At 52.8% G+C, this 15562-nt stretch overlaps 2 protein-coding genes across 2 annotated transcripts in view; both read right to left on the minus strand.

Annotated features, from left to right (window-relative positions):
- Positions 1 to 15562, minus strand: part of LOC310914956 (uncharacterized protein) — a gene marked incomplete at its 5' end in the record, with an annotated part of 94619 nt that overhangs the window by 63291 nt on the left and 15766 nt on the right.
- LOC310914947 (uncharacterized protein) lies at positions 1370 to 12393 on the minus strand (the record flags this gene model as incomplete). The annotated part of the gene is given in 6 exon segments (XM_083871464.1): positions 1370 to 1456; positions 5401 to 7934; positions 7937 to 8017; positions 8020 to 8082; positions 8085 to 8217; positions 9826 to 12393. Coding segments are annotated over 6 exon segments (5388 nt in total). The 5' UTR covers positions 12316 to 12393.

Below are 15562 nucleotides of genomic sequence, written 5' to 3' on the forward strand. Positions count from 1 at the left end.
CAGCTGAAAACGTTCTGAAGCTGCACTCCATCCCATTGTCCATGGAGGAATAAACAGTACTGAAGATCCCAGTAAGGATCCTGGAGGAACAGCACAAGTTACTGCTTTCCACGTGGACCCTGAGAAATTGCCCGTAACTCTTTGGAGGTGACTATCCAGCCTGTTCCTCAGCCATTTAACAGCCTCCAGATGATTGCCCAGCATGTCCCTCTGGGTGATAATGTGGGGGACACTGCACACGTTCTCCCACTGGCCCCTGGTCTGTTCATGGAAACCTTGGCTGGGGTGAGTGGCCGCTCTGCACTCTGACAATTGCAGCAGAGATGCTTCTGCATTTTGACACTACAGACAAAAGTGTTCCTGGGTGAGCACACCTGTACTTATGAAATCCTTCCTCTTTACAGCTGTAAAGATCCCAGGTGTGTGTGGGAACTGCACCTGCACTGGGACAACTGGGACAGAGGAGACCTTCTGTTACAGCTCTGCCTGCTTTATCTTGGCCAAGGTCAGGATGAAAGACACAGGAAACGTAGAGTCGAGTTTGGTGTTGGTTGTTTATTATCTCTTATGTACTTATAGTATTTACAGTGTGAGCTCCAGCATGTCAGATATGGAAACAAGGCAAAATGGAGGGCCTCTCACTTTTACCAAGGCTATTTAAGACATAGTTACCCAACACCAAAGTGACAACTCTATTATGGATGTTTTTGACCCAATAGTGACTATTTGATGTTTGCAATGCAGACATCGTTCACCCAATTAGAGAAAGCCACCCAAATCTGTGAGGAAGAAGGTGAAGAAGAGGAACTCGGGCAATGCCCTGAATCCTCCATCATGGCCCATACACATCACTATATACCAAAACCCCAAACCTAAGTTTTCACCCTGTGAGATCAAACAACAACATTCTAATCACGCACCCACAACCACAAGGTGTGCTATCACACAACCTCAGAAATCTGTTCCAAGGCCTCAAGTCAAATGTGGTGCCTGCCTGAGGGTCAGCACCCCTCAGCTCAGAAAGCCCAAAAATTTCAGCCTCCAGGGTTCCAACAACCTTCCACCTAAGATCAGACATGCTGAGGTTGAGCTCATGAAAACAAGCAGTGCAAGAGTTAGAAACATATAGAATTCAACAGATGCAATAACAGTTTGTAAATCTCATTTACCCTACAGAAGCAACTCAAATTACACTGTACTCCATCAGTCAAGGCTTGTGTTATCTATGATATAGGACAAGCAAGGGAATGACTGACTTCTTCTCTAGCCTCACACACAGAGCTCCCCTGTCTTCTTTTTCTCCTACCCCATGCAGCTTGTAGGTTTGGCCTGTGGCCATCTCCTCACTGGAGATAAATCTCAAATTTTATCATGAGATGAGGATGCCGTGCAGCCACACCCAGAAGGGAGGTCCATTTGTCTGCTCACCACCATTATGAGAATGAAGTGAAGGATTCTAAAGCGCACAAATTATAAACAACCATACTGAAAGATTAGCAGTCATCCAATGGAGAATGGCTCATCAAACCATTGGCTTCGAGGGAATCTCTTCCCCATCTTTATCACCTGCTCTTTTGCACACAGATGCAACATCTACTGAAGTCATATTTACATCTAATTCTCCCAACAGTAACAGAACAGAGCCAGTCTCATATCTCCTGCCTCCCACTTCCACTGGAACAAGAGCAAGAGACATGAACACATCATACATTCCTATAAAATTATAGATTGTTGATAACAATAAACATGCCCACATACAGAGAAACTCACCGATAAACTAAATGAGAAAAAAAAAAAAAACAAAACTGTCGAAAACCCCAAAACATGAATCAGAGAAGGCAAGGAAGCATTAGAAGTCAATAAGCTGTCAGACATGCTCACAGTGAAGTCTTCTAGGCCTGGATTTCAGGCCTCAAAATCATCCCTCAGAGCACCTAGAAGTCACTGAGGTCTCAAGCTGCAAGTGTGGCCCTAAACACTTACACTGGACAGCAGGATAGGGGCTTCATTGGAAGAATTAATCCTCTCATCAGCAACTTTTTCTGCTGCTTGGCCTGCTCACCTGGCATAGTTATGAAACCATCATTATAAACAACTTCTCATCCACCTCTTTCTCAAGTTCAATCTCGTGACAAATTACAATAGATTCTCTTACTGCTTCTGCTTCCTATTCTTCCTATTTCCCACACACACAATTCATTCCAGGTGGCTGAACTAAGGGTTGGCTGAAAAACAATAGTCACTATTTCAAATTTAAAGTACTGACCAGAATGGGGAAAAAGAGCTGCAACCTAACCTGGAAACCAAGGCCTGAAGGAAAATGTAATTACAACTCCTACGGAACTTGATATCACAATGGTGCATAGAAATGCAGATGGATAATGGAGGTTTCACACAGGATTAATGGGCTGTTCTAGCCAAGAATAACTCTTCTATATAAACAGTTACAGTGGAAAATGTTACTGTTGAGGACTCTCATTGTCTTTCATGACACAGAAAACAGGATCAGAACAGAAATGGCTTTGTCACCAAGCTGAAATCAAGGCTGGCACAGAACTGAGTTCTCACCCTCCTCACTCTGCATTCACAGCCTTTAGTCTCACCATCAACACACACCAACATTTTGGTTGTATCTTGGCTACAAAGAAAAAGAACGCCTTGGGGAAACAGATATTTATGAAGTTGTATTTGCTTAATGAAACATTCAAGGTCAGGCTGGGTGGGGCTCTGAGCAACCGGGTCCAGTGGAAGATGTCCCTTCCCATGGCAGAAGAGTTGGAACAACATGATTCTTAAGGTCCTTTTCTATAAAACCATTCCAAGATTCTGTGTTTCCCTAATTCTATGATTACACGTACTGCTTCAGGGTATGAATGAGAGAAACTCTCCCTACTGGATAATTGTATGTTTTGGAGTTTGCAGCATTGCCAGGCACGATCAGAATCAGTTTTATTCCTTGATTAGAAAACAAGCAGATAAACAAACAACCCAACCCAAAGAAATCTTGCAAAAAAACCTAATCAATGAACTAAGAATGGGAAACCCTGAGAAGATTATCAATCGTGGCCTCACATTTCAGATCGTGTCAAGTCTCGTAAATATACATGACAAGAAACTCAACTGTAACTAATGCACAGGAGGCCTCACACAGGAGCTCAACCCAGACAGTCATTTCCTGGGATAGTAAGATAAAAAAACCTCTTGGAACCACAGCTGTGGGCCTCATCTACTAGGACAAATAGAACTTGACACAATTCATTCATTCATTTTGAACTATACTACTGTGAACTCCAGCACCAGCCCTGTCTCTGCATACACAGAATTCTTCTCTCTGTCCAAACAAAACCCCAAAAAAAAATTTTACATACAAACATCAGTAGAAGAAAAGTCGTGTGCACAGATGATGAGATCCAAGCATCACAACTAACATTACTCTGTTCCTTTCAATTATTTGAACAAGTGTAAATTGTTATATAGGCCATAAGTTGTTCCCAGCTCTGTCAGGGACCCAGCAATCCAAGTACCACATCAAAGGCAACATCACAGTTCTTCACCCATTAGGCCATTTGAGTCCAAACCACACAAGATAAAATCATAAGACTCCTCCTGACTCATGTTCAGAAGGCCAGCAATAGCCCTGGGGATCAACACAACACATGCCATGTCTCCACCAGTGCCTCATCCCAACAGTCCCCCCTAACCCTTCACAGCTCACATGGTTATCACAGATCTTCAGAATTTAGAGAGATTCCTCCAAAAGGAAAGTTGCTCCGACAGTCTCTTCTCACCATGGATAATATTGGACTTCTTACCCTAGCCATGGGAGAAGAAAAAGCGTTTCTCACTCAGACATTTTAAAGAAACATGTCAATAAAGGTCTCCCTCTCTTCACCTACAAACATGAAAAAACCACCTTCAGATCATCAGAAGAGTGTGACAGAAAGTCAACACCTGCAGAATTGAAGAGCTCATAACACTATTCTCAATTATATAACTCAGAGTAGATTATTAATAACTTTGTTTATAGGCACCAAACACAGAGCTTGCTCTTCCCATACAGGAATCTTTCACAAGTACAACATTAAGCTTTTAAGTGACACAATTATGATGGTCTCCAAATACTTAGTAAGACCCTCACAGGGTTCTCCATGCAGCTGGAATACATCTCTTCTAGACAATTACTTGGGGAGGAAAATCCTCATATTGCTTCACACTAGAGATAGGAACTGGACAGGGAATGGAGGAAATCATTCTTTCAGCACACATTCATGCACAGCTCACAGGACTCACATTTCCAACCCTTCCCATTATCCATGATGTTCTCTCACCCATATATCCCAAAAACATGTGACAGTGGAGGCCCAGCTCCCCAGACCACTTTTCTTCACACCACCAAGTTCACACAGCTATCTTTACTACTCTGTACTAGGCAAGCTCCATTTGCCTGCTCACTCAGGTTCTGGGAAGACACTTCACAGGTCTAAAAGGAAAAGCCCAGCAGTCTTCCAAGACAGACCGAGTCCGTGAAAATCTGCAACAGGGCGAATTATGCCCACCTTACATGTCCCACTGCACCTTGAATCTCTCCCTTCCCACCCACACAATTCTCTGGCCATGCCAAATATTTCATAGCGAAGAGTCACCCAGCTCCATTTGACATAGCACGACCTTCGAAAAAGAAAAAACCAAAGCAGTTCTGCCATTTCCTCCTGCATTTCCTCCTCCACATGCTGCTACCCACAAGCTCTTCAAAGAGTCCCGACTTCAAAAGGATCCTTCCTCTTCACAACAGGCAGACAGACAGCATCAAGGACCACTTGTTGCCGGGCCCAATCCTCTGTCGAGTACAAAGATCAAAGCACGGATGACACAAAGACTTTTCCTGCTGACCTCCACTATGTATCATGGAGAACGAAAAAGGCTGAGAACAACGTGCAGAGAAGTTCCACACAAAGCCACCAGCACTTTGTTCACGACACATTCAACCCATTCAAGCCCATCAGCTGTTGGGAAGACACGTGAGCCTGCTAAAAACTTGTATTCCTTAATAACGTGATACATCCATTCAGAATATCAAATACTAACAAGAGCACGGATTGGGCACAGCACAGGTGCCACAGGGGAAGATACCTGGAACCTAAGAGATACCCAAACTTCTGACCTAATGAACACTCTTCCACAAGCAGCCTTCCTCCTCCTTCTTTCTTCACTACCTGGAAGGCTGAGGATCGACACCGTGTTTACATAACGATATCAATGGGCAACGGCCTCCAGAATGTCACTGAAGAAAACTCTACCTTGCTTTTAAGCAAAGTCTCCCATGAAAGCCAAAGAACACGGAGGGGAAAAGGGAGCATCGAGAGAAAGCGTTTTGAAGAATATCTGGACGGAAAAACTCACCGGTAGTGAGGCGGAGGGATCCTTGGGGAGGGCGGCGGCCACATCCTCGTCCCCGAGCAGCGGCGCGGGCTCGTCGGGCAGCGGCCGGGCCGGGAGGGTGTCGCAGCAGGTGGCGGCCGAGAAGCGCAGCTGGCTCTTGCGCGAGTCGGCCGTGAGCGACACGTCGTGCGAGTAGGACTGCAGGAAGGCGCGCACGCCGTCGATGCCCACGAAGTGCGAGACGGGCACGCCGCGCAAGGCGCCGCCGTCGGGCGGCAGCAGGTGCCGGCGGCGCCAGCGGCGCAGGCGCAGCGCCAGCAGCAGCAGCAGGAAGGCCACGAAGAGGCACGACACGGCGGCCACGGCCAGCACCAGCCAGCGCGTCAGGCCGCCCGCCGCCTCGCCCGGCGCCGCCGCCGCCTCGGCCGCGCTGCCCAGCTCGGCCAGCAGCTCGGCCACGCTCTCGGCCAGCACCACGCTCAGCGTGGCCGTGGCCGACAGCGCCGGCCGCCCGTGGTCCTTCACCACCACCACCAGGCTCTGGCGCGCCGCGTCGCGGGCCAGCGGCGAGCGCGCCGTGCGCACCTCGCCGCTGTGCAGCCCCACGCGGAACAGCCCCGGCTCCGTGGCCTTGGCCAGCTCGTACGACAGCCACGCGTTCTGGCCCGCGTCCGCGTCCACCGCCACCACCTTGGCCACCAGCGCGCCGGGCTCCGACCAGCGCGGCGCCAGCTCCACGCCCGACCGCGCCCCGCCCGCGCCCGCCGCTCCGCCCGCCGGCGGGTACAGCACCTGCGGCGCGTTGTCGTTCTCGTCCACGATCTGCAGCCGCACCGACACGTTGCTGCTCAGCGCCGGCGCGCCGCCGTCCTCCGCACGCACCCACAGCTCCAGCTCGCGCACCTGCTCGTAGTCCAAGGAGCGCAGCGCGTACAGCGCGCCCGTCTCCGCCTGCATCGACACGTACGACGACAGCGGCGCGCCCCGCACCCGCCCCTCCGACAGCCGGTACCGCACGCGCGCGTTCTGCCCCCAGTCCGCGTCCGTGGCGCGCACCGTCAGCACCAGCGCGCCCGCCGCGTTGTTCTCCGACAGCCGCGCGCTGTAGCGCTCCTCCGAGAACACCGGCGCGTTGTCGTTCACGTCCAGCACCCGCAGCGCCAGCACCGCGCTGCTCTGCAGAGCCGGAGACCCGCCGTCGGCCGCCCGCACCGTCACGTTGTACTCCGACACCTGCTCTCGGTCCAGCTCGCTCGCTGTCACCACGCGATAGAAACCCTCAAAAGATTTCTCCAGTCGGAACGGGACGCCCCCATCGAGCGAGCAGCGCACCTCGCCGTTGGCCCCCGAGTCCCGATCATGCACGTGCAAAAGTGCGACAACAGTGCCAGACGGGGCGTCCTCAGAAATCTCACTTAACGCCGACCTTACCGAAATCACTGGTGGGTTATCGTTTATGTCTGAGACGGTGATCGCGACTTTGGCACTGTCGAAAAGGCCACCGCCGTCCCGTGCCTGCACCTCCAGTTCATAGGAGTCGCCTTCCTCGAAGTCAAGACTCCGCAAGAGAGTGATCGCGCCGGTGTCTGAGTCCAGATGAAATATCTTCGAGACTTTTCCTGTTATTTTCTTTAACGTGTATTTCACTTTCCCATTCAGCCCCTCGTCGGTGTCCGTGGCCATGACGGTGACGAGCACGGAGCCCACGGGCACGTCCTCGGGCACACGCACCGTGTACTCTGCCTGGCTGAACACGGGCGCGTTGTCGTTCGCGTCCAGCACCGTCACTCGGATCCGAGCCGTGCCCGTCCGCGCCGGATCGCCGCCGTCACTCGCCCTCAGCACCAGCTCGTGAAACGCCGCCTCCTCCCGGTCCAGCGCCTTCGCCAGCACCAGCTCGGGACGCTGATCGCCGCCGGGGCCCGTCTGCACGGCCAGCGAGAAGTGCTCGTCGCCGCTCAGCTCGTAGCTCTGCAGGGAATTCCGGCCCGAGTCCGGATCGTGAGCCTCGGCCAGGGGAAACCGGGATCCCGGAGCTGTTGTCTCGCTCATTCTCAGCTCTGTTTCTGCCTCTCGGAAACTGGGGGCGTTGTCATTCGTGTCCGTGATTTCCACTTCTATTTCATAGAATTTCATCTCCCCCTCCACTATCAGCTCACAGCGCAGCACGCATTGCTGCACACGCTCGCACAGCTGCTCCCTGTCGATCCTCTCCGCCGTCACTAAACGGCCCGTCTTCCCGTGAAGAGCGAAATACTGCGTCCTACCTTTGTCCAAGATATGAACGCCGTGGTCGCTGATCCCCGGCGGGCGCAGCCCCAGGTCCTTGGCCACGTCGCCCACGAAGGAGCCCTTGGGCATCTCCTCGGGCACCGAGTAGCGCAGCTGCCCCCACGCCGCCTCCCACGCCGCCAGCAGGACGGCCCAGAGCAGAGCTCGCTGCCGCCGGCCCCAGCGCCTCCCCGCCGCGCACATCTCCGCCGCGGCACCGCCGGCACCGCAACACCGCCGAGCCAACTCCCGCTGACACTCAATGCTCTCGGCTTCTGCCCCCTGCGCTGCCGCCGGTCTCCGGCTGCAGAATGGACCAGCACCGCGGGGACGATCGCGGGCCGCACGGTCGGGCAGAGAGCGAGCTACCGAGCGAGCCGATCCGCAGCGGGCGGGGCTGCCGGGAGCGCTCCGAGCTTCCTCTCGCTCCTCTCGGTCAACAGCGGCGCCCGCAGCCTCCTCCCGGCACTGCAGGCACCCGGCGCTGCCCAGCGCTCCCCGCCCGGCCTCGCTGCACACACGGCACCGGCGCCACCGAGACGGCGCTTTTCGGCCAGCGCGGATCTCCTGCCTCCCCATTTCCCCAGCCCAGCTCTGCCTTGATCCTCCAGGGCATCACGATCGGGAGGAAGGCAGAGGCATTCCGTGTGCGCGGTTCTTTTACCGCACGGGAAACTAATCGGTTACTAATGTTATCGTATTTAAATCAATACATATTTTTCGCATTTTATCCTGTGGTTTATTGCTACTTTTACCCTCTTTGTTCAAAGGCACCTTTAACAACAGGCTCTCAGAGCGAAAACGGGACGATACCGCATCCCGAAAGCACAGAGCTGTCAGGTTCATTGACACAAACGCGACGAGATCAATTGCATGTTTCTTGAAGTCAGGGAGGTAATTGTTACAGGACTGAATTCCAAGTGCAAATAAAGATGTAGCTAAAACTCTCAATGACAGTTTGAGGACGTTAAATATTTTACACTCCTTCCTAAAAACCCCAATATTTCCTTAGTTTTACGGATTTACATTTAATCTAGTCTTTCCAGGATTGTATTTTACTGAAATCAATGTGTAAAACATAGAATCTCTTTAGTAAATAATTGATCTAAATGTTTTAATGACATTGGTACGATATGTTTTTAGTAAGAAAATTATAGAACCGTAGAACAACTGTACAGCCGCCATCCCGAAACTGTGCTGACCACTAATCAATGTGCAAATGGGATTGATTCAAGGGCCTAAAGCTTCGTCTGGACAATCTCTCTGATATCTGATCCCCTCGAATCTCAGATGTCTATTCTGGTAAACAGAATTGCAAAAAATTTGCTGTCCTCGATATACCCGAGTCTTACTAAATTCCCGAACTCTCTATTTAAACAGAATAGATTAAAAAAAGTCTGAAACACAAATCATTCAGCACTCTCAGCAATGTATGAAATAAAGATCGTGAAGAGGAACCAGAGGGAACTGAGAGCCACAAAAAGGAAGTCAAGTAGGACCACCACTGCATTTCCCAACAAACAAAAAGGGCGACAATCTCTTTTCCCTGAGGATGCAGAAGGAACTTTTCACACATGTTTCATTTCTGAATCTCATAAGGACAAAACAAGTTTTAACGAAGGGGATTCTGTAAAGCCATACACCTTTTCCAAGCACGTCCTTTCCGAACAAAACTGTCAGGAATGAAAAATCTCCAACACCAGAGGACATGGCATTTCTCTTTTCCCCGAGTCAGTCATGAAAAATCAGCCGTTTTCCTTCCTTGAATACAAAGAATTCAATATTGCTAATACATTCTACTTTATCGAACTCAAATGTAGGAAAAAAAACCCCACCTGTCCCCTTAAGATGAACCTTTTACCCATGAGGAACCAAGTAACCAAGTCTTTTCTTACACCTACGGATGGGGGACGGTCCCATCCTCATTTCAATCCGCCCCGGGGACAGAAAAGAACAACTGACAAAAACAAGAAACCCTGAAACATGGAGAAGCACTGCTGCTACCTCAAAGGGGAATTAAAGCACCTCAGCTGAAGCTGTTATCAAGGAGAAATGTCCGCCGCTACACGGAGAGAGAGATGAGGATCCAAACTGAAACCACCCAGACAAAACCAGAGAAAAAAGGGCAACCTTCAGGAAAGGCTCAAAAACAGAAGGAGCTCGCTCTTTACAGACCTGCGGTGCGTCAGGATTGGCGGGCACCTCTCCCTCGACGGCGCCGCTGTTCGGGCTCGGCTTCTCGCAGGAATCCCCGCCCAGAAGCTCCTCCGCCGACAGGATGGGCACCGGCGGCGGCGGCGGCGGCCAAGCGGCCTCGGGCACGGCGCGGGCCGGCGCCGCCACGCACAGGTTGTAGGAGTAGGGCAAGGTGCCCTCGCAGAAGTCGGCCGGGAAGGCGGCGCCGGCCGCCGAGAAGCGCTGCGCGCCCAGGCAGCGCAGCACGGCGGGCGGCCCGGCCCGGCGCAGCCGCGCCAGCACCAAGAGCGCCACGCTCAGCACCAGCAGCGCCGACAGCAGCGCCAGCGCCAGCACCAGGTAGAACTGCAGCTCGGCCGCCGCCGCCGCCGCCTCGCCGCCCGCCGCCCGCTCGCTCAGCTCCGGCAGCGCCTCCTGCAAGCTCTCGGCCAGCACCACGTGCAGCGTGGCCGTGGCCGACAGCGCCGGCTGCCCGTGGTCCTTCACCACGGCCACCACACGCTGCTTGGCCGCGTCCCGCTCGGACACGGCGCGCGCCGTGCGCACCTCGCCGCTGTGCGGCCCCACGCGGAACAGCGCCGGCTCCGACGCCTGCACCAGCTCGTACGACAGCCACGCGTTGCGCCCCGCGTCCGCGTCCACCGCCACCACCTTGGCCACCAGGTACCCGGCCTCGGCCGAACGCGGAACCACCTCGAACGGAGGAGGAGCCCCCGCCGCCTCTCCCGGCGCCGCGGCGGCCCCCGCGCCCGCCGCCGCCGGCCAGAGCACCCGCGGCGCGTTGTCGTTGCGGTCCAGCACGAAGACGCGCACCGTGGCCGTGGAGCTGCGCGCCGGCGAGCCGCCGTCCTGCGCCCGCACCGCCACCGCGAACTCGCGGCACTGCTCGTAGTCCAAGGAGCGCTGCGCGTACAGCGCGCCGCTCCGCGCCTCCACCGACACCGGCGGCGCCGCGCCCGCCGCGCCCGCGCTGCCGCCCGCCAGCCAGTAGCTCACGCGCCCGTTGGCGCCCGCGTCCGCGTCCCGCGCCTGCACGCGCACCACCAGCGCGCCCGCCGCGTTGTTCTCCGCCACGTACGCGCTGTACGCCGCCTCCTCGAACACCGGCGCGTTGTCGTTCACGTCCGACACCTCCAGCACCAGCTCCGTGCTGCTCCGCAGCGCCGGCCTGCCCCGGTCCCGGGCCACCACCGTCACGCGGTGCTCGGACGCCTGCTCGCGGTCCAGCGCGCTCGCCGTCACCACCTTGTACGAGCCGCCCGGCGACGCCACGATCGACAGCGGCGCCTCGCCCAAGAGCTCGCACGACACCTGACCGTTCTCGCCCGAGTCTGGGTCGTTCACGTTCAGCACGGCCACTACAGTTCCAGTCGGGGCATCCTCGGGTACTGGGCTCGACAGCGAGAGCAGCGTGATTTCCGGGGCGTTGTCATTCTCGTCCGTGACGTCTATTTGCACCTTGCAGTGTGAGACCAAACCCCCTCCGTCTCTCGCCTCTAGCCCGAAGATGTATTTATTCTTCTCCTCGAAATCGAGGGGACCCGCTGTCCTTATTTCCCCGTTCTCACTGTCCACCGCGAACAACGAGCTGATGGCTCCTGGAACGTTGCTGAAGGAGTAGGAGACCCTCCCGTTGGATCCCGCGTCCGCATCTGTCGCCTGCACCCGCAGCACCAGAGACCCGGCCGGCAAATTCTCTGCCACTCGGGCCTCATAGACATTTTTGCTGAACACGGGCGGGTTGTCATTTAAGTCCGTCACGTTGATGCGAATCTGGACAGTTCCGGACCTCGCGGGTTCCCCGCCATCCACCGCCGTCAGCACCAGATCAAAGGAGCTCTGCTTCTCCCGGTCCAGAGGTGTCTCTAGCACCAATTCCGGCTGCTTGTTTCCATCAGTGCTCTCCTTTGAGGCCAGAGAGAAGGACGGGTTGCTAACGAGCTGGTAAGTCAGCAAAGAGTTACTTCCTACGTCCGAGTCCCGGGCCATCTCCAGCGGAAAACGAGCACCGGGAAGCGTCCATTCACCGATCTCCAGTTCCAGAGCAGCCTTGCTAAACACGGGCGAGTTGTCATTCACGTCCTCGATGGTCACTTCAACATGGAAAACGTTCAGCGGGTTGTGCACCAGCACCTCGAAGCTGACGGAGCAGGTCGCCGACTCGCCGCACATCTCCTCCCGGTCCAGCCTCTCGTTCACGTACAGGTTCCCGTTCTCCTCATTCACCGTGAAATAGTTCAGCTGCTTCTTGCCGGCAGACGCCACCTGCAGCCTCCGCGCCGGCAGCTCGTCCGCGCTGAGCCCCAGGTCCCGCGCCAGCGGCCCCACCAGCGAGCCTCTGCCCAGCTCCTCGGGGATGGCGTAGCGGACCCGCTCGGCCGCCGCCCGCCACCACACGCACCAAAGCACCGCGCCCAGCAGCGCTCGCCCGCCGCCCGGCCCGCGCCTCTGCCGCCGCCTCACCGCCATTCTCTCTCGCCACAGCTCGCCGCGCTCCTGCCGGGCTCCTGCCGCTGCCCTGCCTCCCTTCCAGCCGCTCTCGCTCTCACACAGCGCACGGGCCGCCGCAGCGCAGCCAGCCCGCTCGGGCCGCCTCGGACGCCGCTGCTCCCCGACAAGCGCCGCCGCCTCTCGCCGCTGCTGCTGCCGGTGGTGTCGGGGCCGCTGCCGCCGTGGCCGGCGCCGGGCGAGCGAGCAGCCTGCGGGGGCAGGACGCTGCGGCGGCCGCGGCTCCAGCGCCGCTCGGCGGCGGCCAACAGCGACACCCGGAGGCGCCGCCACGCCACTGCAGCCGCCCGATGGCCGCGCTCAAGGGGGCCCGGCTTTGGGCGGGGCTCGGGGCTGCGCCGCCGCCGGGGTCTCTCCTCCACTGCAAACAGCGGCAGCACAAGCTCGGGCTTGGTGACTCCAAGGCGTTATTAAATGAGATGCGCTTTGGGGTGCTTTCAGTTAATGTCCTTGAATCCCACTGAATCCTCACATTCAAGTATTAGTTCCAGAGCTCGTAAAAAAACTCGTAGTACAACTGTAGGAGGCAGGAATGCTATTATGGTAAGGGACGACTGCGGGAGCCTTTCAGCTCTCCGTCAGGCATCTTAATTCTATTTCCTTTACATGGGTCAAATTAACCTGAGGAAGAGACCAGACTAAAGCAAAGTTTAGAGCTCAATACTTGAATAACCTTTTTTTTTTTTTTCCTGAATAATGAAATTTTTTCTTGTTGTGTTTCCCTACTTGAGAATCTTACAGTGAAAAACTGAAAAGCCATTTCTGTGTCTCTCATAGAACCAAATAAAAGATGTATCACATCGCAATTATAAACCATTCTATCCGAGCAACATGGTTCATTACTGCTGGGTGACCACCATTTACTTTCAGCAAAAGCATCACAGGGAAAAAATGTCATAGGCCTAGACTTTAGAGATGAAATCTAAACCATTTTCCAGCAAGATTCCTTTGGCACATCAATTTCCTCGATCAAAGTCAGTCTCTCAGGCTACTCAAACTGTGTTTTAAGCTTTGAGACACATCCAACTTGGTCTGCGTATTTAGGCAATGCTCCTGAAACCACCACAATGTATAAATTCTTATTTCCTCTTCTGTCACTTGTAGTAGCTACACAGTAAAGGGAGCTGTCTTGTACCAAGTGCAGAGGACCTCAAACCAAACAGCCCAGCCACAGTCATTTCCTTGAACCATGAAAAAAAGAAAAAGAACTTGGAAGCACTAGTGAGGGTGTCACCAAATTATAAGGACAAATGAAACTTAACGCAATTCCTGTATCCTTCTCAAACCATACTACATGAACTCCTAGACTAGCCCTGTCTCTGGATAAACACACTTCTTTCTGTCAGGACACAACACGAAAGCAAATTTTGAGAACAGACACTATTAAAAGTCGCTCTCACAACTTCTCAGATCCCAAGAATCACAACACGAATGCATGTGCAACGATTTTTCTGCTCATCACAATTATTTCCTCTATTCTGTAATGTTGTAAAATGTATAGACATCAGTAACCAAATTTGTGATTCAGGCATCAAAGTATCACTCAAAGGTAACATCATCTTTATCCAACACATGGGTTCTTTGGAGGATGGGTAGCTCTCCTACTCTCAATGCAAGGTTTCCATCTGTGCCCAAGAATCACCATTCACAGAAAATATCATGAAACAGAAAACCGAAATAGTGAACACACAAACGGCCTCATTGAGTCCAAACTATGCAACATCAAAAAATGAAGACACCTTTAGACAATTTTCAGAAGATCATTAATAAATACGTGAATCATAAAAACACATGCCTTGCCTCCAATAATACCTTCTCACAAACAAGTCTCTCCTCAATCCCTTCTTTTGGTGCAGAGGCGCCACCAAAAGAAAAGTTCCCCACACGGTTTCCCACTGCCTGGATAATATTTCCTTCTCAACCCGAGTACACCACAAGCATGAGGATTTCTTCAGTAAACGCTTAAAAAACCACTTAATTAAGCAAGGCAAGAAGTTTACATCTGCAGAAAGTAGATCAACATAGACTCTTAATGATGATGATGATGGCACTAATTTTAGGTACAGATTTCAGGTACTTAGCAGGTAATGAATAAAGAGTCAGCTCTGCCCAAAATTCCCTTATGGCACTGACCAGAACAGCCTAATTAAACCATTCCTTTACAAACCACAACAATCTGCAAACACAGAGAAGGAAGCTCCCAGGGCTCCCCACACAGCTGAAGTAAGATCTGTTACGGCAAACTTACCATGGTAGAAGAAAATCACATTGTACAAAACGAGGGCTGAACACTGCACAGGGAAAAGAGCAAATAATGACTCTCCTGTTTAACAGACCTCCACACTCAGGCCACAGGACTTTTGTCTCCAGCCCTGCACAAAGTGCACGGAGTTCTCTGGCCCTCGAAATTTGCAAAATCATGTAATCAAACCTCAGCTGCCAGCTACAACATCTTTATTGTCCAGCACCATCAGGCCATGTACATTTACCAGGAAGGGAAGTTCAATTTCCATGCAAGGTTCAATAGTCTGACATTTCATATTACCCCAAGAGTAGTAAGAACAGGAGAAGGGTATCTAGGGAGGAAAAGGTCCACAAAACTCTCGCACAGGAGCTCACACAAAGACTATGCACACAGGTCCTCAATCTAATTTCTTTGTACAGTAAAAAAGGAAAAATGCAAGGAACCACGAAGGCGGGTCTCATATAACAACTAGGAAAAACCGAATTTCTACACCATCTTTACACCTTTAGTATAAAATAAAATCGCAGCAAACTTTGAACTTCCCTATATCTGCAAAAAGAGACTTTTCACCCTGCCCAAGTATTAGGCAACAGGAAATCTATTTGTGCAGTCAGTCTCCTTTGAAAGAAAAGCGGCGCACAGGACTTCTCAGTGTCTGAGAGCCGTGTCAGTGACCTGTCAGATCACTGATACCCAAAGGAAATGGCCGCTACTAAATAAAATTAAATACCTACAAGAGTATAACCTATACACAGCTCTACTAAAGACCTAGTCACCACAATAAATACTCATCCTACTTCTGCTCATGGCTAAATTTGAATATACATGATTCTGCATGTTTAAAGCATAAAGTAACGTTACATAGGGAGCCGCAAAGTGTGGTTGCAAAAGAACTTCAATCTCCTCATGAAAATGTGCTGTCGGTGAAACACCTGACCCTGTACAGTGTAATCTCGATTTGCA

Source organism: Zosterops lateralis (assembly GCF_965231275.1).
Source record: "Zosterops lateralis genome assembly, chromosome: 14".
Classification (NCBI taxonomy): Eukaryota; Metazoa; Chordata; class Aves; order Passeriformes; family Zosteropidae; genus Zosterops; species Zosterops lateralis.